The 22,725-nt window shown below is 49.9% G+C and overlaps 7 protein-coding genes across 7 annotated transcripts; 6 read left to right on the forward strand and 1 right to left on the reverse strand.

The window, feature by feature from the left end:
* Positions 1 to 3,285: 3,285 nt before the first annotated feature.
* On the forward strand, positions 3,286 to 4,444 carry M438DRAFT_284598 (uncharacterized protein; the record flags this gene model as incomplete). Its single annotated transcript, XM_029901470.1, has 2 exons — positions 3,286 to 4,021; positions 4,083 to 4,444. The coding sequence occupies 2 exons, from the start codon at positions 3,286 to 3,288 to the stop codon at positions 4,442 to 4,444; spliced, it is 1,098 nt and encodes a 365-aa protein (XP_029755188.1).
* Positions 4,445 to 5,461: 1,017 nt separating this feature from the next.
* M438DRAFT_154975 (amidase) lies at positions 5,462 to 7,176 on the forward strand. Its single transcript, XM_029898999.1, has one exon. The coding sequence runs from the start codon at positions 5,523 to 5,525 to the stop codon at positions 7,158 to 7,160; it is 1,638 nt and encodes a 545-aa protein (XP_029755189.1). The 5' UTR covers positions 5,462 to 5,522; the 3' UTR covers positions 7,161 to 7,176.
* A 1,293-nt stretch (positions 7,177 to 8,469) lies between these two features.
* On the forward strand, positions 8,470 to 9,645 carry M438DRAFT_378523 (uncharacterized protein; the record flags this gene model as incomplete). Its single annotated transcript, XM_029908825.1, has 6 exons — positions 8,470 to 8,496; positions 8,555 to 8,605; positions 8,661 to 8,845; positions 8,901 to 8,994; positions 9,044 to 9,377; positions 9,431 to 9,645. 6 exons carry the CDS (start codon positions 8,470 to 8,472, stop codon positions 9,643 to 9,645), a joined length of 906 nt encoding a protein of 301 aa, XP_029755190.1.
* A 534-nt stretch (positions 9,646 to 10,179) lies between these two features.
* On the forward strand, positions 10,180 to 12,045 carry M438DRAFT_350058 (TFIIH basal transcription factor complex, subunit SSL1). The gene has a single exon (XM_029906542.1). It carries the CDS (start codon positions 10,345 to 10,347, stop codon positions 11,782 to 11,784), a length of 1,440 nt encoding a protein of 479 aa, XP_029755191.1. The 5' UTR covers positions 10,180 to 10,344; the 3' UTR covers positions 11,785 to 12,045.
* Positions 12,046 to 13,369: 1,324 nt separating this feature from the next.
* On the reverse strand, positions 13,370 to 14,544 carry M438DRAFT_388473 (Arabinanase/levansucrase/invertase; the record flags this gene model as incomplete). The annotated part of the gene is made up of 2 exons (XM_029909017.1): positions 13,370 to 14,180; positions 14,233 to 14,544. The coding sequence occupies 2 exons, from the start codon at positions 14,542 to 14,544 to the stop codon at positions 13,536 to 13,538; spliced, it is 957 nt and encodes a 318-aa protein (XP_029755192.1). The 3' UTR covers positions 13,370 to 13,535.
* A 919-nt stretch (positions 14,545 to 15,463) lies between these two features.
* M438DRAFT_360065 (uncharacterized protein) lies at positions 15,464 to 16,083 on the forward strand (the record flags this gene model as incomplete). The annotated part of the gene is made up of 2 exons (XM_029907399.1): positions 15,464 to 15,800; positions 15,863 to 16,083. The coding sequence occupies 2 exons, from the start codon at positions 15,464 to 15,466 to the stop codon at positions 16,081 to 16,083; spliced, it is 558 nt and encodes a 185-aa protein (XP_029755193.1).
* Positions 16,084 to 16,828: 745 nt separating this feature from the next.
* On the forward strand, positions 16,829 to 22,087 carry M438DRAFT_360066 (uncharacterized protein; the record flags this gene model as incomplete). Its single annotated transcript, XM_029907400.1, has 1 exon — positions 16,829 to 22,087. One exon carries the CDS (start codon positions 16,829 to 16,831, stop codon positions 22,085 to 22,087), a length of 5,259 nt encoding a protein of 1,752 aa, XP_029755194.1.
* Between the last annotated feature and the right edge of the window lie 638 nt (positions 22,088 to 22,725).

Here is a 22,725-nt window from a genome sequence, read left to right on the forward strand (position 1 = left end):
GACAAAGCTGCAGATGAAGCTTTCCGCAAAGCTGCAGAGGAGGACGCGAAACGCGATGACAAGTCTGGCGCGAATGGTGACAAGAAAGGTTGGTTCGGCGGCTGGTTCGGCAAGAAAGATCCGAATGCCCAACCAGGACCCATCCGAGCCAAGCTGGGAGAACAAAGCTCTTTCTACTACGATCCAGATCTTAAGAAATGGGTCAACAAGAAAGGAGGCGCGGAGGCTGCTGCACCTACCGCTGCTACACCACCGCCACCTAGGGGACCCCCCTCAAGAAGTGTCAGTAATACGGCTGCACCGCAAGCAGGACCTCCCATGTCTGGTCCTCCCTCTCGCGTCATGACTCCTGCCAGTGGCCCACCTTCTGGTCCTCCATCCATGGCCGCCTCACCTGCTGCTCCCCAAACCGGCTTCCCATCCGCTTCCGCACCTCCTCCGCTTGGAGGACTTGGAGGGCCACCAGGCTCCGCACCGCCCAGTCGTCCTGCAACGAGTATGAGTAATGCAAGTAGTATTGATGATTTACTCGGTGCACCGGGGCCGCGCAAAGGAGGAACTGCGAAGAGCAAGAAGAGAGGAGGCAGATATGTTGATGTCATGGCTAAGCCTTGATTTGTATTATTGTTTTTCTATTAGCGAGTGTATGATCAGTGTCTCTTTTCTCCCTTCACTTATACACATCTTCACGAACCAGAATTGATGATCTTTTCTGTCTCTTTCACCACGTAAAAAATGCAAGATTGGATTCAGATTTGAATGATGGGTTTGGTTGGTAGGAGCTTGATTATTGAGTTCGAGTTATGTCAAAGACTCCTTGTTTTTGTGTCATCTTTTGATTTTCTAGGTTTGTATAGTGGGGATTTGAGCCATGTCGAAGACGAGGGGGAGAGGAAGAGGAGGTATGGGGGTTGCTGGTGAGTCGCAGGTGCGGTCGCTTCGGTTGGGTGGGGGTAGATATCCTGTTGATGGTATGCATTATACTACCGATCGTCCGATTCGTGGTTCGGATGAGGAGGAGGATGATGAAGATGGTGACGCTAAGACTTGAAGGGAGATGGAGAGATGTTTTGCTTGACGATGGTGTTGAGAAAGGGACGAGATGGAAAATGAGCAGAATGAGCAGAATGATATAACGATGAGAATAAACGAGATGATAAGGAGCAAACAAGACAGAGATACAAAAGAATGAGAAAAGATACCCTACTCCTTGACCAAACCACTTACATCAATACCTGTGACCCCCTCTTTAATTTGCTTACAAACTTGCACTGCTTCAAGCACCCAACACTTCCACAAATCCATCTATCAAAATGCACAATGCAATTTACAATCCCCAAGGGCTCCAGTAAGAGCATGGAATTACCGTCGACCAATCTCGACAGGTCTTACGCTCTCGCGGACATTTCCCTGATTCTGAATATCTTTGTGCATTTCGATGGATGGTGAGATGGGACCTCATTGGGGCGTGTGGAGAGAGTCAGAGTTAGACATGCGCTTGATACAATCCCGAGCTCTCAGTGGAGCCTCTTTGTATCTTGGAATTTCAATGTGCATTTTGATAGGTAGTACGATAGGATCTTACTGATCTTGGAGAGTGTAAATACCGTATCGACAGCACGTCGCGTGCACGTCCCCTTCACGGCCGGCTGCTCCGGCAAAAACTTACTAACGTCATGTCGGCTCCACCTCTATCATCAAGGTGTCACTGTGGAGAGTTGTTTCCAAGTTCACCGCAGCATGAGACAAAGAGGCAAGGCAGGCATCATGTTTTCCTATCTATCTTGATTGCCATTTACTTCTAACATCGTGATTGCTCAGTGCATCGTGATCTTTTGCCTGCAACATCGAGCCTGTTTCGGAGAAAAGGAAACGCGTCCTCGAATCCCCGAATCTCGGGCGTAGGAGCTTGATGCTTCCTAGTAATGGCAGGAGAGTGTTCGGAGATGAGGAGGAGAAGGACGAGACTCGGAGGAAGCGTGAGGGGGATGTCACGAGAGATGTCGTTCGACCTTCCTGTTTCTGAAGTTCCTTTGACTAGATGGGGAAATTTTGTCCTTCGACCGAAGTTCGCTGTTCGGCTTTGGAGTCCAGCCCTTAGAGTGGCTTTTTGAACACGCTGGGCTTGTGAAGGTCGGCGTTTCTCTCCTCTCCCTTTCAATCATCTTCTCCTTTCACGGCAATTGAAATGGAAAGAGACGACGGACGAGACTCGGAGGATTTTACGATCCGATGATTTGTGGAGAGAGCTCGAGCACTGACCTGCTCTAGGAACGGGATTCCGGTTCATGCAACCCCCGCATTTGTCTGCCCTCTCGAATTCAATTCCCTCCACGCCGAGAATATTGGCATTGATGGAGAATAGTAAGCCTTGCATGATACATAGTCTGCTGCTGGTTTTTAAACGATTGAGCTGGGATTGGAGTCTGTTCAAGCCAGAGTTGGCTATGATAGATTGAGAAGGCTAGTGGATTGCGTTGCTTTGACGAAATGTCAATGTCCGCGGGAAATTGTGGGGAAGGGAAACGTCACTTGCGGCTCGTCGTGGACGGGCAATAGGAGGGGGTGGAAAGTGAAACAGCTTCTCTTACGACGGGATGAAAGGCTGCACAATTGGTCGATTGATGCTGTTGATGCGAGAGTCGTCCGACATATGCTCGCTCGAGCTGCTTGTGAGAACGAGAGGGGTGGATTGGAGGAACCGCTCGCTATGTATCTTTTGTGCGAGGGAAGTGGTTGTTTATTAGGAAGTGGAAGCTGATGCTTAATCGTCTATCTCATCACGGTTTACACAATCTAGCTGACCTTTTTGTCAACCGCGCACAATTTAAGAAGTTGACTGTATGTTTGAACCCCTCTCTTCCAGATCACTCGTATGACTCTCAATTCCAAATGCCGAACAAGGGCATACGGGAGGATTGAGCATGCTCACAGACCGAAGTTCGGACGAAGCTCACTCCAACCGCGTACTGTTTCTCCGCAATTGGCTAACCAGTGATGCAAGCTTGATCAGTAGCTCCGCTCCCCTCGAGAAAGTGCCCAGTTTATAACCGGCCACGCATCCGCTCTCTACTCAGCTTCTCTTTCTCTCTTCATTCCTACCTTTGTCTCTATCTCCTCATATTCACAATGGTATTCTTCCGCTCTGCTACTCGCGTCGCCCGCCCTGCGGCCGCTTCGCTGCGTGCTTCCCCTCTCGCATCTGCTTCTCTTTCTTCCCCTCTCAGATCGGCTGGCGCCATCAGATCGCTGTCAGCGACTTCCCGCCAAAATGGCAAGGTTTTGATGGTGCTGTACGATGGTTTCGAGCACGCAAAGGACGAGCCTCAATTGCTCGGTACCACTGAGAACGAGCTCGGTCTGCGCAAGTGGATCGAGGACCAGGGCCACGAGCTCGTCACCACCTCGGACAAGGACAGTGCAAACTCGACTTTCGACAAGCACCTTGTTGATGCCGAGGTCATCATCACCACTCCTTTCCACCCCGGTTACCTCACCGCAGAGCGTCTGGCCAAGGCAAAGAACTTGAAGATTGCCATCACTGCTGGTATCGGTTCCGACCACGTTGACCTGAACGCCGCCAACAAGACCAATGGCGGTATCACTGTTGCTGAGGTCACTGGCTCCAATGTTGTTTCCGTCGCCGAGCACGTCGTCATGACCATGCTCGTCCTCGTCCGCAATTACACTCCCGCCCACGAGATGATCGCCAAGGGTGACTGGAACGTCGCCGCCGTCGCAAAGAACGAGTACGATCTCGAGAACAAGGTCGTCGGTACCGTCGCCGTTGGCCGTATCGGTGAGCGTGTCCTCCGCAGACTGAAGGCATTCGACTGCAAGGAACTCCTCTACTTCGACTACCAGCCCCTGTCTCCCGAGAAGGAGGCCGAGATTGGCTGCCGTCGTGTCGACAAGCTCGAGGACATGCTCGCCCAGTGCGACATTGTCACCATCAACTGCCCTCTTCACGAGAAGACCAAGGGTCTCTTCAACAAGGAGTTGATCTCCAAGATGAAGAAGGGTATGTGTTTCCTCGCTCTCCCCTCACTTATCCATCCAAACCACTAACATCACATTCACAGGCTCATGGCTCGTCAACACCGCCCGTGGCGCCATCGTCGTCAAGGAAGACGTCGCCGAGGCCCTCAAGTCCGGCCAACTCCGCGGTTACGGTGGTGACGTCTGGGACGTCCAACCCGCACCCAAGGAGCACCCTCTCCGCACCGCCTCCTACAGCACCTGGGGCGGCGGCAACGCCACCGTCCCCCACATGTCCGGCACCTCCATCGACGCCCAGAAGCGCTACGCCGCCGGCACAAAGTCGCTGCTCGAGTCCTACTTCAGCGGCAAGCACGACTACAAGCCCGAGGACCTCATCGTCCAGGGTGGAGACTACGCCACCAAGGCTTATGGTGAGCGCAAGCAGGCTAGACAGAGCTCTTAGAGTGATGCTGCTCGAAAGCCTGCTGTTGTTGCCGAGTCTGAGTCGCATGTTGTTGCCGAGGCAGTGCCTGGCGCCGGTATCCTGTTGAGGGTTGTTCCTCCGGGATGTTGGTGATGATGAGATTCCCCAAGCAACAAAAATCCTTATTTTTTATGATGGATGAATACCCTTTTATTACTATCACGTTACTTAGCTTTTTTGTGTATATGAGAACATTCCTACCTTTCTAACTTCATTTTGAAATCTTTCTGCTGTCGTCGTCGTATTTCCTCTCGTGGTACCGTATGCCCACCGGATCTTTAAATCATCTATGCTCGGTCATGGTCGAAGTAGTCGGTTACAAACATGATGACTTCTCCGTAGCCTACCTGGTATCTAGGTCAACCGCCCTTGCCAACATCTCCACTGTGCCCATAAAGAAAGGATTACATTCCAAAAGTTACCTCTCATCACAGAGAGAGAATGGTCAAGGATAAGCAAAGATTCTTCGTTTTTATCTTTTCATGTCCAAGTTGTGGTGAGACCAACCCTGACCATTCTTACCTGTATACCATTCCTTATTTTATTTCTTCACATCATTGTTATTCTACTCGATTGGTAAAGCCATAACCGAACTCGATAGCATCCATTCCGGCGGAGTTAACAGCTCTATGTAGCACACGTTAAGTCCTCGTTTTCGGGCAGGTGTTTAGGGCGATCCTAGGAAGACAAAACAAAAGCTACTAGATTCGCGGATGGTACCCACAGGATTATCAAAACTGTTAAACGTTCATAGTATCCTCTGCCGAGATGTTTGCGAGTCCAGTTTTTCCAGATTCCTAAGAGAGGTACCTGGCCTGGTAGGAGGGGAGGAGGAAGAAGGTCGAAAGCTTGGCAGCATCATTTATGATCGTTCATATAGCTGCATAAATCCACCTTTCTCATGAGTCCGATGCCGGTTGCAGTGGGTCGTCGTTGAGTAGATTGATAAGATCATCATGCCTATCATACCGAGCCCCTCCTTCGTTCTGTCCTTTGCTTCTTCCATCTTTCTCTCCGTCTGTTTTCTAGCTCCTCCCTGGATCTCTCCATATACAAAATGTCTAGCTGGCAAGATATCTGCCACTTCAAGCGTGAGCTGCAAGCTGGCAACATCCCTTACGACTGGCGCCTCAAATCAATCCCCGAAGACTATAAGTCGTCCATTCCCATTGTGGAAAGTTGCGGTGTCTTGAACGCCGAGGAACTCGAAATCACCAACACCGATGCGTCGATTCTGGTGTCAAAACTGCAAACTGGCGAGCTCACATCAGTCAAAGTCGTCACGGCATTCTGCAAAAGAGCTGCTGTGCTTCAGCAGTTGACGAAATGCTGTACTGAACTCATGTTCAGCGATGCTATCGAGACTGCGGAAAGACTGGATGAAGAATTCGCCAAGACTGGAAAACCGACTGGACCTCTTCATGGTTTGCCAATCTCGTTGAAGGATTGCTGTGAAGTGGAGGGTTATGATACTTGTGTTGGTTGGGCGGGGTTGTGTTTCAAGCCTGCTGAACAGGATAGTGTGTCTACTATCGCTCAGACTAGACGACTTGGAGCTGTGTTGTATGTCAAGACCAATCTTCCTCAAAGCATGATGATGTCGGACAGCTACAATCATGTCTTCGGCCAGAGCGTCAATTCCCTTCACCGCGGACTTGTCTCTGGTGGCTCCTCTGGCGGTGAAGGAGCGCTGGTCGGTGGACGTGGCTCAGTCATTGGTATCGGCACTGATATCGGTGGCTCAATCCGTATCCCTGCTGCTTTGCAAGGCATCTATGGACTTTGCTCTTCTGCTTTCCGCGTCTCCTGGCGTAGAGCTGCGAATCATCAGGACTATCTCATCAACTCCGTTGCTGGACCTTTGACCTGGTCACTGGACTCGCTCAAGACTTATATGGAAGCATATTGCTCAAGCAATCCTTGGGATATTGACCCTAGTATTCCTCCAATCCCATGGCGTATGGAACTTACCAAGCCTCCAACTGGAAGAAAGCTCAAGCTTGGTTTTATACATGATGATGGATACGTGCTTCCTCAACCACCAGTTCAGCGAGCTATGAGCCATGTCCGTGAGCTCTTCACCAAAGCCGGCCACGAATGTATCGACTGGGACTCATCTTCCCAATCAACATCATATTACGAGCTTTGGGAACTCGCAATCCTTGCCGACGGTGGGGAAGGTTGCAAAGCTGCTTGCAAGTTGTCTGATCCCGAGCAACCACTTATAGAAGGCATGCTGGTCGGCAAACCCGAGGATAAACTCGATGTAGCACAGCGTCAAGCCCTGGCTCGCAAGATTCTGGATTACAAGCAGATGTATGCTCAAAAGATGCTCGAGTCAGGAGTTGATGCCATCATTGCGCCTGTCTTGCCTTGGGTGGGATATAAACCTAAGCAGTGGGTTGTCAGTAACCAATATGTTGGTTACAGTGCTCATTGGAATTTGCTTGACTACTCGGCATTGGCTGTTCCTACTGGAGTGTTTGCGGACAAGGAGCTTGATAGTGTTGAAGCCTGTCCTGGTTGGAAAAAGTATTCGCCCAAGAACAAGAGTGATGAATTCAATCACCAGCAGTATGATCTTGATCTAGTGGAGGGAATGCCAATTGGTCTGCAGATTGTCACTGGACATTACAAAGAAGAACAAGCAGTCATGGTCGCTGGAGTTCTGGAAGAACTGCGCAGAAGCTCATGAGATGATGGATACTATCACCCAATCTAGATGATCAACACTGATGCAACTTCTGTTTCGAGAGTCTACACCTGCTTTGGTCGGCAATAGAGTTTATGAAAGGAAGTGACCGGATCAGCAAAACAATTGGCTCGTCACACACATGACAGGGGAGATTACGTTCATGCAAGATGTGCTGTAGCGCTTCCGGGATGGCGGGTAACGCGGACTCGACGTATGCAGGAACAAAGGACCAAGCCATGCAGACAAGAGATGCGGCAAAGACTGTGGTTACACAGAGGGGTGGTGAGGAGAGCTGAGCCATAACACGGCAGGGTGAGAAGACGAAAGCAGGTGGTTGGGAAAGCATGATGGGGGCGAGACTATAATTGGTTTTCGTGTCTGTGCCGTAGTAATTTTGGTTTACGAAGCTGAAAGATGGAGTTGTTGTCCTTGATGGATAGGAATACTTTTATGAGATTGTCTTGGACAATGGTATAGATTGATGCTGCAAGGCATAGACACGATGCAAGGAAGAAGATTAAAGAGACAGGTCGCAAGGCAGGGTGTGAAGAAGAAGTGCCTTCATCTCATCTCGGGAAGGAGAGGCGCTAAAGCAACAAGGCCATTGGATGGTGGAGTTGGCTCCAAGCGGGAAGCGGGAGAAAGCTTGGCTCCTTTTCTGGAGACCAGCCACCGAAGCTACTCAGTACAAGTCTGCCTGATATCGACCAGGTCTCGAGGTGCGCGAGAAAGACGTTTGAAATGTCCCGTCGAGTGACGTAGAGGGTGAGATGGTTGCTTGGGGGTGAAGACGGATGCAACAGGAAACGGGATTATACCGAAGATTTGAAGATGTGTTTGTCGATGGACAGAGAAGAAGCTCGTGGAGATGGGCAGGGAGGCTGCGGGAGAGCAGCTTTTAGGGCGTCGCCTAGCAGCGGGTTGCTTGGGGTGCTAATCATGGCGAAACTCGATCATCACATCACTGTCCACTGTCCAGCAGCAAAAGCCTGTTTGCGCGACCTCCGGCTTCAGTTTAGCTTGTGGCTTGGCGGGCGTACCGTAACTGCAGCAAAGAAGAGAGTCGGTGCCAGGTCCATGCCAGTGTGCCAGAGTGACCAGCCCTTTACCGCTGCAAAGTCCTCGTCTGCAACACCGTCGTCCGACACACGCGCATCCTCGACGACTCGTTGGCCTTCCTGTCGGTGCACGCCTGTCGACTTCTTTCTCCCCCTTCGCTCGCTCCATCACGCCCAACGACCTTCGCTCATAACACGCATAATAAACACTCGCACGACGACCAGGCCCCCAACAATTCGATCCAGCAGACATGCCGACTCAATACGGCAATTTTCACGTACGCCCAATTCACTTCTACTCGACTACCATGTCACCATCTAACACGTCGTCTACAGGACTTTTGTCGCGACACAGGTAGCTTGCGATCCACCCTGCCAGTGTGTAATGTACGTTCACCACTCGACCCCGCCGCTTTCAACCTCAATTGACATTTTGCGACAGCTCTTCTCCGAGTCCCAATCAAGAGGAGGTAATGGCTTTGGCGGATGCGACCTGGTCGGTTTCTCGGTTGGAGGAAGCAGACGTCTCGCCAACCTGGGTTCTATAATCATTGATGGTATCGCTATTGCCCTCTCGTTGTTCCTCATTTGGAGATCGAATAGAAAGCGCGCTGCTGTTGGAAGAAGGTATGTCCTTGTCGTCCTGCTGCTGGATATCTACACAAGCTAATCATCATAACAGGGAGATGCAACTTTTCCTCCTCGGCTTCATCATCATCTCGTTCTGCGAAATCTTCACCATTGGCGGCTTCACCCTCGACGGCGCTGTGCGAAGGGTGAGTTCCTCCGATCCTTCAAGCCTGTTTCCATGACTAACAAACCCAGGGTTTCTCTGCTGTACACATCGCCGCAATCGTCGCAACTACCTGGATTCTTCTCATGAACGGTGCCGTCGGCTATCAATTCTTGGATGATGGAACTTTTGCTTCTCTGGCTTTGATCTTTGGTTCGGCGGTTATTCTGTTTGTCGGCACTGGCTATATCGCTCTCGATACTGGTTTCAGCTGGACTGGATACTGGGACGACACGCTCATTGCACCCAACCGCTCTTACTCGCTCTACACGTTGTACCAATTGGTTCCGCTGGTCTTCCTCTCCATCTTCTTCATTCTCGAGGCTGTCATTGTTGTCAGAGTCCTCGGCGAGATTAGACCCATGTGTAAGCCTGCTCTGCATATTTTGTACCTGATGTTCATACTAACGTTTCATCAGTCTACCTCGTCGCAGCCATGCTCCTCTTCGCTATTGGCCAAATCTTCCAATACGTTATCAGCGTACATCTTTGCAACGCGACCAACGGAGCTATCAACGGTGGTCTCTTCGAATCACTCTTTACACTCCTCGCGGTCGTTATGATCTGGGTCTTCTGGTCCAGCATCACCGAGGATGACTGGCCTCTTCCTTCGACTGAGACCACCTACACTTAATCGACCCAACAAAATCACACCCAAAACAGCACATTTATTGATTGTCCCCGCGAACACGAGCACTAACTCAAGCACTACTTTTCGTTTCACATTTTCTTTCTATCATATCATGAAGCAGCACGGCGTTGGATTGATTGATGGCGGGAACACGTTTTTTCTTCCTTACCCTACCTAATGACTTGTTTTTGTGTTTTTTTTTCCCTTTCTTTGTTAATGTGTTTGATTACAACAGCTCCTTTCTCAATACCCAGGCAGAAGGAGGAGGATGCCCCAGGAGGACGAGATAGCAGTTTTGAGCGTCTCTGTTTTTTTTGAATGAGACTTTCACTTTGAATCTTGTTGGATATCACATGTGTCGTGTACGAGTAATTTTTGTTTTAGTCATGTTTGAAGTGCCCCTTGGTTGATGGCTGTCCCAGGGAGAATTCAGTTGAGTGATGGCATAAATGAAGCCTCATTTGTGAAGCGACTTGTGCAAGCGATGACGCGCGAAAGTGAGGGCGGAAATCTGGAGAAGCTCGACGGTCATAAACATGTTCGACTGAACATCACCAACGAAATGAACTGAACTACGACCCCCGACCAGACCAGCGCACCGGCTGAGTTTGTAACATCCACCACATCATTTCCCCCTTGCCTCGTCTCGTGCCCTCAATCGCCTTCCGACACGACAAGCTCACCACAACCGACAGCGACAAGATGGCGCACCACGACATCGACTACGACATGGACATGTCTGATGATGCCAACGAAGACCTGAACAACCGCAATGCCAGATCCAAGGATCCATCTCGCACACAAGACCCTGGAAAGTCAAAAGCCGCATCAAGAGAAGGAGGAAGTTCACGCGCGCGATGGGAAGCAGGCGCACAGAAGAACTGGGACTTGCACGAAGGCGACGATGGCGATCTCAGTGGTGTGCTTGGTGGCATGGAGGAAGCGACGAAGAGACTGCGACTCCAAAAGGACACAACACCGCTACAACGCGGTATCATCAGACACTGTCTGCTTGTGCTGGATTTGAGTCTGGCCATGCTGGAGAAGGATCTAAGGCCGACGAGACATTTGCTTACGCTCACGTATACCATCGCTTTCGTACGTGAGTTCTTCGAGCAGAACCCCATCTCGCAACTCGGTATCTTGGGAATGCGCGATGGTCTTGCAATCAGAATCTCCGAGCTCTCGGGTAATCCCAACGACCACATCACCGTATTGAAGGAACTGCGCAACACCGAGCCAAAAGGTGCTGCCAGTTTGCAGAACGCTCTGGACATGGCAAGAGCGGCATTATACCACACACCCTCCCACGGCACCAGAGAAGTCGTCATCATCCTCGGCGCACTGAGTTCTTCCGACCCGGGCGACATCCATTCAACCATCAACGCCTGCGTGAGAGACAAACTCCGCGTCACGGTCATCGGTCTCGCGGCCCAAATGCACATCTGCGCCGACCTCTGCGCCCGCACAAATGCTGGAGATACGTCCAGCTACAATGTCGCACTGGACGAACCACACTACCGCGAATTACTCATGCAAATCACCACTCCACCCGTCATGCGAACGACCTCTTCCACAACGGAAGCTTCCAAATCTGCCTTGCTGCAGATGGGTTTTCCATCCAGGTACACGGAAGCAAAAGCTACGTTATGCGCATGTCATGGTGTCCTCACTCAAGGCGGATATAATTGTAGTCGCTGTAACGCTAAAGTCTGCTCGTTACCTCAGACCTGTCCGGCTTGCGATCTCACTCTTATCCTATCCACCCATCTCGCCCGCTCTTACCATCATCTCTTCCCTCTACTTCTCTGGAACGAAGTTTCCTGGTCCCGAGCCGCTGTGAAAAACTCTTCCAAATGTTTTGGCTGTTTGACTGCGTTTCCTGTGGTTGGCAAGGAGCAGCAGCAGCAGCAGAAGAGGGCGGAGGGTGCTAGTGAGAGTAGTAGGTATGAGTGTCCTTGTTGCGAAAGGCATTTTTGCGTGGATTGTGATGTTTTTTGCCATGAGGTTGTGCATAATTGTCCCGGTTGCACTAGTGGTAGACTTGCAGGGGGTGGAGAGGAGAATGGAGGGGTAGAGGGAAATGGAGATGTGATTATGAATGGGCATGGGAATGGGAATGGTGTTGCTGTTACCGCTTAAGCAGCACAGTTGCCCTCGACATTACACGGCAAAAAAAGAGCCCACTAGAAGTGAAATGGGAAAGAAGTGCAAAAGGACCTCTCTCTCTCGCCATCAAAAATCTAAGAAAATGAAGGATATATCTTTTGGAAAAACAACTCAACCCACCTACCTTTTTCGAACATCTCTAGATCTTCGTGAAAAAAACACATCCTGTTGTGACTGTGTCATAAAAACACACACTTGCTCCTCTTCTTGTTTAATCAGAGAACGAATGACTAATAAAACCAAAACCCATCCTAAAGATCTCTCAATCACGTCAGTAGTTCCAGATATGACTGACTTATTAATCTTCACATCCCCTCTACGCAATGATTTTTTTTTGTTTTGCTAAAAGTTTATCCCTAAGTACCGAAAAGGGCTTAAGATAATTCGCCCCCCTATGACTGCTTAAATACTTTCTGTCAGTGCATACCTCTCGTTCGCATCGGGGGGCTTTATATTTCATAACAAGGGGCAAGAGAAGGAAGAGTACGGAGGTCAGTTGATGCTGCGAGAGTTTGTTTTCTCATATCTCAAACAGGCCCTTGCTTTGCACTAAGGATGTTTTTTTTTTTCACAAAGAAAAAATCAGAAAACAGATTAGAAGTTTTCGGGGCAGTAATGGAGAGGGGAGGATTTCGTTTGACCTGGACGGCTTTTTGTCTTTTCTGTTTTCTACAATTTTGCTAGTTTATGATGTGCCATTTTTTGTCTGCACTTTCACCTGACTTGGGCGGAATAACGGATTAGCAGATGGGTTCTCTTCGTGTACGTATATTTCATATGCTTTCTTTAACAGTGGGGGGGCTTTTATACTTTTCTATTGGGGTGTTCTTGTATCCTCTAGACCGTTCGATGAGATTCTACTCTCGACTACACAACAGCCCTTCACATCACTCAGCCAATTTTTCGTAAGTGCCAGATGCTTATAAAGTATACCTCTACACGGACGAGTAAAAAGTATTTTGTAAAGAGCACTCAAAAATATTACTACAACTTACACTCTAAACCCCTAACACTTCCTTCCACTCACGCAAAAACAACACCCTGCCATACCTTTTCGAGAGGACCAAAAATAGCAAAAAAGAAAATAGACGACGCCTGTGTGATTCGAACACACGCTCCCGAAGGAAATGCCTTAGCAGGGCATCGCGTTAACCACTCCGCCAAAGCGCCTTTGTTGGTAAATGCCAAGATTGGTTAGATCTCGTCGCATGGGAAGATGGTGAATTGTTGGGTAGATGAAGTCGTGGTGATGAGGAAGTGTAGGTGCGAGGGAGGAGAGTGGCAGAGGTTAATGGGAGGAGGTGGTGTGTGGTGCGCATTTCTGACCAGAGAAGATGTCAGCGGCCTCTACGATATGCGCGCTGGACGACAAGTCGCGTGTGCGCCATGGTAGAAGATGAGTTCGTTGTTTGAAAGAGAAAAGAAAAAAAGGTGCGACGAAAATCTGGTCAGGGTAAATTTTCCACGCGACCGACCCGGCTCAATTAACCTCTGGGCCAATCCCGTGTCTCACACCCTGTGTTGACTTCTCGTCACAAAACAATATGATTCTGGCGAAGATGGTCAAGAATAGAAGGCACGATCATGTTTATATCGCTAACACTACAGAAAACATGCATCGTACTTTACATGGCTCATTTTCGTCCTTTTCGTTATCCCGTATGCATCATACCATCCCATCATTTGAGTCGTAAGTCATAGCTCGTAAGCTCTTTTCTCGTTGTTCAGATTGTCACAGTGGTGCCGTCGATATTAAGGGTACCGGTGTACATGTATCTGCGTCCATCGCCTTGCAACCCGTGGAAGGCAACATGAGTCGCATCCAATGAAGCATCGAGACCACCCCTTCCACCTCCTACAATGCTGCCTCTGCGGACAAACCCTCCAGTGGGTGAGCCACTGGTTGCATATAAAGTGTCGTAGCTGTTGGTGCTGTAGCAATGGCTAGAGAACATGAGTATGTATGTGTTTCCTCTTCTGACCATAGCAGGAGCTTCGATATCGGGTCCATCTGATCCTTGCAGGTTCATGATGGTAGATGGACTGCCTTGCTTGCTGATACCATCGGAGCCGACTTTCTGGATCATGATGGGTGTGTTGACGATTGGTGCATTGCCGTTGTTACAAATTCCTCCATTTCCTTTGGCATTGCCGTCGATCTTGTAGGTGATATACCAGGTTCCGTCTGCGTCTCTAAAGCCGGCAGCATCAATGGCACCGCCTTGATCAACAGGACAGTACCATGGGTTTGGTGATGGGTTGTAGGGGCCTTCTACATTGGAGCTGATGGCTGTACCGATACAGTGATATTTTCCATCGCCGCCGGTGTTTGTTGTGGCGCTAAAGTACATTACGAATGTTCCATCGTCCTGTATTTGTCAGTAAGGTAAAAAGGCAAGAATATGCTACGAATTCACTTACCAGGTGCATGATATCAGGAGCCCAGACCAAAGGGTTGCTCTGGTCGACCCAACCAGGTAGGTTTGGCAAAGCGTCTTGACCATTGTGCAGGGACCAAGAATTGAAGTCGGATGAAGAAGCGACTTGAATATGGATGTTCTTGTTGTCGAATGTAGACTGAGTACCAAAAGCGTACCATTGGTTGTTGGCCTTGACCAATGCCGGGTCAGGGAAGTCGACTGTAATGACAGCACCGCTGGTGGAGCGTTTGTCGACAGGGGCTGCGGAGGAGAGTAGTACTCCTGCGAGCAAGGTGAATGTAGTGCTCAACATGTTGGGCAAGTCTAGTATGCTGCGTATGTATGACAAGATAAGAATAATATGGATAAGCGAGGACAGGTGCTGTTCTGTAGACAAGAGAAGTGATGATATACTCAGTCCAACATCGTGGAGAGCCCACGAGCTTTATATAGGTCAATCTGATCTCAATTCTCTGACCATAGACTTACCACATCAACGTTCATACCTCATAGCACGTATTCCCACTCAACTAGGCTGGCAATAACAACACACGGCCGTAGCGATGTGCAATCACTTGACCAACAACATAGTTCCATCACAGCCGCCATCGTCATCTTGGCGTTTAGCCATCTCTATACATGCTCTCCAACGAGTAAGGGGCGGTGCAACGTGAGCAAAAGATCCTTCTACCCATTCCTGACATGTACTTTTTTCTGTGTTGTATGACGTCGGAAGTACTTGGTGGGTATAGTTGTGGACGCCATGCAGGCACACCCGTTGACCCTGTGTCCTCTTCCCCAAGCTGCAACAACGTTTTGGAAACAAGATTGTAGCTATGCGCTGGAGCTAGGGCACGCTGACTGGTTGGAAGATGGGAAGGCTGACAAAGCCAAGGCGCTGGGCGGTTGTTGCTCTTCCGTACCAGAGGAATGTCTAAACGGTATAGTCGATCAACCGAGCGATCGTCTTCTAAACAAAGTCCCGAGACCTCGTTGATCATAATTTGCGGCGAGGTAGAGATGTTATTACTCATGGTTAAGGTTATGCGGATCGGGCAGGTTGGCATGCGCAGGGAGCCGCCGGAAGATCAGCAACTGTCCGGTGGCTTGGAAGTTGGGGCTGCGGCGTGTGGTACTAGAATAGTATAATCTTGCTGCTTATTCGTCCTTTGGGAAGCGCCTATATACAGTAGCGTAAGACCGGTTATATTAGTAGAGTCGCTTCCTTTAATATGCTGAATCCTCTCCGCCTTGTTCTGGAAACGTTCGGCAGTGCTCTTGGAGGTTCACCAAGGCGCTCACTTCTATCAATGCTGAACATCTTCGAGCCGTTCTTTTCGAGTACTTCGCTTGGAGGCAACAACGAGAAGCGGACCACCAGACTCGTGCAGCTGACAGAGTTGTTCGCACGTAAGGAAATAGCACACATACGAACCGGTGATACGGGCACGAGGTCAACTCGAGAGGTTGTCGACGATCGACAGAGAGCAGTTGGAGACAAATCTGCTCGGTCCAGGAATGTGGGGTCCCCAGACGTCATGGCGCACGTTTCTCCACCGACCCTCGGACGTGAGCACTCCACGTGGATGAATCTTGAATGCACGGTGAGCACTGAGTTGAGGTTACATTAGGACATATAGTTAAGCCGTTGGTTGATGAAGATATGGCTGTTGAACAAGATCAGGTATCCAGATGCAAGTGGATACGCCGAATGGCGTCAGAGTTCTGGTACAACTCAGCGAGACAGGGAGTCGAAGCATATGATGATTCCACTTGTTTTGATGCTGGCAGCTTGGTCATATCAGAACAGCACCCTTCACGCGAACTCTTCAACACCAAGATGATTGAGTAACTGCATCCAAAAGTTCAGGAACAAATTGTGTGAGTTCATCAAAACACGCCGAGCGGAGCACCCTGTCAGGGGCACAGAGGAGCATTTCAAGGCAGCATTACAACATGGCGCAGCTGGCTCAATAAGAAAGCAGCTGTTTGATCACGAAAAAGCCGAGTCTATCAAAACGAGCTTAGGAATGGCGGTATGTAGCGACACCGGTAAGGAACAATACATCATCAGGTCAAATGACTTCAACCCTTGTTTGCTCCAGCTGTGGCGCTTTGGCATCTGTCTGCGGTACATGTGTAGAGGAGAGACCTTTTGATACGAAACAAGTCCGCTAAGGATACTCCTACAATAAGAACCGGTAATGAGTTGAAAAAAAAAGAAGAGAATTGAGCGACGCCGACTGGAAGACTTTGTAGGTGGAAAAACTTCGGCTAAACCTTGGCGGACGCGATCGTCATACGGGGATTAGAGGGCCCTTGTTTCAGGTAAGTCCGGGGATGTTGTCGAGGAAGGCGCATGTCTTTGTTTCTCTTCTGGAAAGAACCATGTGGCACTCATAGGCAGACTCAGAAGGCTGTGTCTTACGAGGTCAACACCTAACTCTGAGCCCCTACTAATTCAGGCATCCTCATCTCCCACTCCTATAAATTCGATCGCCCTCACCGCTCACCATCGAGCGCCGGAACGGAAGCTTCGCCACTGCTAGACACTGAACTTTTGGTGTATGCAATAAACCGCCACTGGACATACCAAGATGGCAGGATCCATCGACTATGCGCGTCTGCGCGAACAGACCATGGGCTCCGGCCTAGACGAAGAAGCCGTCACAGTCAACACTCGAGCGTTGATCGACAAAGTGCTGGCCAGATACTCAGGAGAATGGACAACGCTGCGTGAGCTCATCCAGAACGCAGCAGACGCACAGGCGACAAAGGTTTCGATCAAGTTCGAGACACTGCCTTCGCCGAACGTACCCGTACCACCCGCCAGCGATCCGTCTGCCCAACTCAAGCACGTCTTGACCAACCACACACTACAACGACTGCTTGTCTCAAACAACGGTCAATCCTTCGTCGAAACAGATTGGCAACGCCTCAAGAGAATTGCAGAGGGAAACCCGGATGAAACAAAGATTGGCGCTTTCGGTGTTGGCTTCTACAGTGTCTTCGCCGATTGTGAGAACCCCTTTGTCAGCTCGGGCGACCAGACCATGGCCTTTTACTGGAAAGGCAACAGCTTGTTCACCAGAAGGGGTAGACTACCAAAAGAACAAGCCACAGGCGAGACTGCCTTTGTTCTCGACTACCGGAATACAACCTCTCCCGTACCGAACCTACTCTCCATCTGCCAGTTCCTTGCCACCAGTTTGACCTTCGTCGGCCTACAGTCTATTGAACTATGGGTAGACCAGTGGAATATGATCACACTCAACAAGAAGATGGCCCCATCAGCCGATGTCACCATTCCTCACGATGTCAACCCCAAGACAAAAGAAGGACTCATGAAGATTGTCGGTGTGGAATACCAGAACGCCCAGATTGATGCAAAGTGGTGCAATGTCATCGGTTGGACGCGTGTTGCCGGTACTCAGCAACAGCTACAGCCATCTTCGTCAGAACCTCCGACTCAGTCGCTGCGTGGCTTCTTCAGTCGCTTTGCATCAGCAGCTACCGGCCCTAGTGCTGCCGCCAAACGCGCCGCAAAAGAGGAGGAGGCTGTACAGAGAGCCATTTCAGAGGATCTTTCAGGTACAAGTACCGCTTCAGTCTTCTTGAGAATCAGCACCGTCAATGTTCAGACATACGTCAACAAGACCTTGGCTGCTGAACTCGAGCGTGCCACAAAGAAGCCACCGCCAAAGCACACCAGAATTGCCATTTTGACATCTTCATATGATGAGAGTTCTGTCTCTATGGCCACCCTTTCAGGCTCTTCCTCTGGCAAGGCCTCCGAAATCTTTGCTTCTGTCCTTCCTAGCAAGAACGGTCGTGTTTTTATTGGCTTCCCCACTGCCCAGACCACTGGTCTCCTTGCCCACATCTCTGCTCCTTCCGTCATCCCTACCGTCGAACGTGAGAGTATTGATTTGAACGCACGCTGGGTACGTACTTGGAACGTCGAGATGTTGAGAGTTGCCGGCATAGCATGTCGTGTTGCCTATACAGGTGATATGGCAGAACTGAAATCCAAGCTTGAGCGTCAAATGATCATTTCGGGCAACAAGAAAGTTCAAAAAGAGGATTTGCAAGCTGTTATGGCTTCTGCAATCCATACTTTCAAGCAGTACACTTTCTCCGAGTCTACACCATCGTCTCAGGTTGGTGCAATTATCGAAGAAGCCTTCTGGACTTGTAACCAGAAAGGGTCCATCAATCTTTTGTCCACCCGTGGTGTGCTGCCTAGCTTCGAAGTCCGTGTTGCCACGGAAGACCTCAGCTTCGTGGATGGTATCCCTGTCGTGCCTGATGAGATCATGGACAAAGCCTCGGTCTTCATGCGCAATCTCAAAGAGTACGGCCTGCTATCTGACATCACTACTCATGATATCAAGAAAGAGCTAGAAGCACGTGCCTTGGAAGAAAATCAATTGACCGAGCTGATCAAGTGGGCAGCCGGCAAGCTGAGTAGAGACGAGCTAGACGTCTCTGCTCTCCACTCCCTCTTCGATGGTACTGTTGCAACCATTGCCGAGGAATACACTAGTACCTACCCTAGTCCGGTATTACTCCTAGGCAGTATTGACTCGTTTTCCAACCCAAGCAAGATCCCTGCTGAGCTTCCTGCGCCTTCGACAACCATTCCTTTCCGATTCGTCAAGAATGTTCCCAAGAATCAACTTGAGGCTTTTGGTTGGAGTGAGCTTCAGATCGTGCCATGGCTGCGTTATGTCATCGAGAAGGACGGTACAGGCCTTTCCGCAGAGCAGAGCCTTACCAAATCGCCTCAATTCTCTGGTCAAGTCCTTTCTGTTGTATCCAAGTCATGGGATGGCCTTAGTCAGTCCTCAAAGGGTACTGTCATTCAACTCCTGGAGCCTAGGACAGTGATACCCACCAAGCTCGGAATGCGCAAGCCAGCTCAGTCTTACTTCGCATCCGTGCGGCTCTTCGATGATCTGCCCACTGTGCATGGTCTTCAAGGCGTAAAGGAAAAGTTCCTGCTGCCGCTTGGAGTTCGCAAGACTGTTGAGCTCTCTGTCGTGTTCGAGAGACTCATGGCCAAATTCTCAGGCGCCGCAGAAGGTAAGTGGAGTCATGTTGACTTGATCAAATACCTTGTCAGTGTTCAGACAGACATCCCAAGCGCCGATTACGATAAGTTGCGTAAGACGCCTATCTGTCCTGCCGAAGTGCAAGGTGATGCGAAGGCTATCGAAGGCAAGCTTTTCAAGGTCGCAGATCTGTACGAGCCGCTCCCTGTTCTGCGAGAGCTCGGCTTACCACTTCTACAATGGCCTGGGGAGTTCCGCAAAGCCAGCCCCGAATCGAAATTCCTAAGCGTGCTCGGACTTAAGGCTTATCCTGGTGTTCAAGACTTGATACCAATCATGACGAAGGCAGCTGCTGAGGGTGATTCGAGGTTGTACGAGAAGACCCTTCAGTACTATATCACCAACCACTACACCAACGGATACCGTACTTTCCCGGTCGAGCGAGTCACAGTACCGTTCCTACCACTTCAGGACGGCGATTTAAAGAAGCTGGCAACTCCTACACAATGCTTTGCCAACAAAAGATCTGCCATGCTCGGGTTTCAGATCATCAGAGAAGATCTGCAGAAGCATGCTGCTCTGTTCAATGTCGAGCAAGACCCTCCCATCACCATCTGCGCTGATCGTCTTGTAAAGAGCCCTCCCAAGTCTCGCGTAGACGCTAAGAATGTGTTCAGCTACTTTGCTGGTCGACTGAACGAGATTGGTGCTTCTGGAAACCTTGCCGAGAAGCTGGGTGAATCGCGTATCATTCCAGTCGTGAAGTCCGGTTCAGGCAATGAGAAGAGCGACAATGTCCGCTACACTGCTCCTAGGACTTGTTTCTTGGGCGACAGCGCCACCTACGGTGAAATCTTTGACTTTGTTGATTTCGGCTCTGAGGCCAATTCTTTCCTACTGAAGATTGGTTCTAAGCATGAACCCAGTGCACCAGAGCTTGCAGGCATGCTCGTTCGCGAACCATCACGCCTGCTGGGTACGCTTGGTCAAGACAAATATCTCAGCCTTTTGCGTCGCATAGCAGACAACGCAAGTGGATTGAGGAACGACAAGATGCTTTGGGCTGCACTCAAGCGCTCACCATGCCTGCTTGCCGTCAAGGAAATTGCTCCCGCTAGTAGCAAGGTCACAGAAGACGAACAAGACTACTTTGAGGACAACGAAGCGGCTATCAAGGAATGGCATCTTGCCGTACCCTCGAGCATCATCCTTGTTGATGATTTTTACAGCTACCGCCTTTTCAAGGAGAGATTGCTTGCTGGTCCTCAAGAGGAGATACTCGAGAATTTGTACGCTGGACTCGGCGCCACCTGGATTAGCAGTCTTATCGAAGATGATCAGCGAATGGGCGGCCTTCTACCCGATCAGTCTTCTGCAGCAAAACTTCAAGGTTTGATTGTTGAGCGTTGTCGTCTATTCTTGCATGACCACACTGCGGATATGATTCGCCATGACTCGAAGTGGCTCGAGAGCGTCCTTGCCGTCAAAGTTGTCAGCTCATTGACTCTGACAAAGACTCTGCGTGGGTACAATGCAACATACAAAGAGAAGAGAACCGCTGCGCTGCATAGAGACACGAAAAAAGATGCGACCCTATTCGTGACAGCTCGTCCTGACTTCTACGAGGTTGCACGTGCGATCATGTCTCTTCTACTCAAGAGACCCAAGCAACAAGATTTCCTTGCATTGGAGATGATCTTGGAAAGTGATTTGCGTCGTCTCAAGACCAAGGGCTATAACGTAGACCGCATCCTGCGCCAGAAGGCTGCTGAGAATCGTATGGCTGAGAACAAGCGACAACAGCAGATGGAAGAGGAGCAAAAGAGGATCACTGAGAGGGAGGCTGAATGGAATGCACAACAGCAATCACGGGCTATCGATGCACCGGAACAATCACAAGCCACACCTGAGAAGCCAAAACCTATTCCTGGTGCATTTGACGCCTCTCCTGAGACGACGGTTGCGCAGCGTCCGAAGAGAAGCACAGGCTTCTTCTCCAACCTTCAAAGACAGCTTGGATTTGAGACGGGTGCGGCAGAGCAGGAACATCAGCAACAACGCCTGAAGCAGTTGCAAGACACACCTCGTCCAGAAGCTGGACCTTCTGATGCCCCGCCACCATATTCGGAAAACCCCAATCAAGTTGTGAAAAAGTCTACTGTTGCTCAACAGCCCGAAAAGATCACCCCACCTCACCAGATCTCTCAGAATCTCATGTCAGCAGTCAACTCTTCCCGTGCTCACGACTCGGCCGCGCTATTCTCTCCACCTACAGAGAATCAAGTCAAGGAAACACCATCCTACTGTGACCAGACACCTGGTCAGGACCTTACATTCATCGGCAACACTTCTGCTGGAGTGAAGATCTTCCTTGCAAACGCCATACCTGCATCCTCTCGAGCAACGTTCCTGCAGAATCACGCCGCTCAGCTTAACGCGTTCGCCGCCCTCCTACTCGACGTCGGCAATGTATTCCTCCTCAAGCCACAATCACTGCATATCTACTATAACGAAACAGGTAGCAGTATCGCCTTCAACCGCCAAGGCTCAATCTTCTGCAACCTTCGCTACTTTTTGCAGTTGCACTGGCAAAACTTCACCGCTGCAGGAGGTGTAGGCAAACAAGCTGCAGCAGTGTATTGGTTCGTCACTCTGTGTCATGAACTGGCACACAATTTGGTCTCTGAACATAGTCAGCAACACGAGTTTTATACGGAGAGCTTTGTTACCGAGTACTTTGGAAAGATGATGGGGAAGTGTGGGCAATATGCTGCTGAGCCTCAAGCTTCTATTCAGGGTTGAGGAGTGATCATGGTATGTTCATACAATTGAAGCGAGCAAAGCATTACAAATGGCGTTCTGGGACACCTGTGTCATGAGTGGTAGCGCGGAGTACTTTATACGATAAATGGTATTATTTTCCTCATAATTTGCTGACCTCAGGAATTTGTACCAGGTCTTTAGACGGCTGCTTTAACATACGAAATTCTTGTTTCAAACACCACATTGATTGACCGACCGCAAAGACGATACCTTAGCTCAAGCAATCTCTGTCGTTGCAGCAAGTCCTGTTGTTGTGCGTATTCCAGGGAAGTGGTAAGAACGGGGGGACGAGCCGAGGAAGTGGCGATGGCGTGGGGCGGATCAGCTTCGGTTGGCATCCGTCACTATCGGAGCTCCAAGCATCAAACCCCATTCCGACTTGCCATCTCTCCACGGCCATTCGGGAATAAAGGTCAAATTAGTCTTTCGCTTCCATGAACAGACATGTCAGATGTCCAATCAAACCAAATGGAGAAATCTCCGACCCTTCCAGTGCTCTGTCACAGATCCCGCGGAGAGATTTAGCACAGTCGATGAACTGTTGTTCAATAGCGCCAACCTGCCAACCTTCACCTCCCGCGGGCTTTGAATCCATCATCAATCAAAGATCGAAGAAG

Source organism: Aureobasidium pullulans (genome assembly GCF_000721785.1).
Source record: "Aureobasidium pullulans EXF-150 unplaced genomic scaffold scaffold_38, whole genome shotgun sequence".
NCBI lineage: Eukaryota > Fungi > Ascomycota > Dothideomycetes > Dothideales > Saccotheciaceae > Aureobasidium > Aureobasidium pullulans.

Coding starts and splice junctions, on each gene's coding strand:
- M438DRAFT_154975 (XM_029898999.1), top strand. CDS start 5,523: ATGTCTAGCTGGCAAGATATCTGCCACTTCAAGCGTGAGCTGCAAGCT.
- M438DRAFT_350058 (XM_029906542.1), top strand. CDS start 10,345: ATGGCGCACCACGACATCGACTACGACATGGACATGTCTGATGATGCC.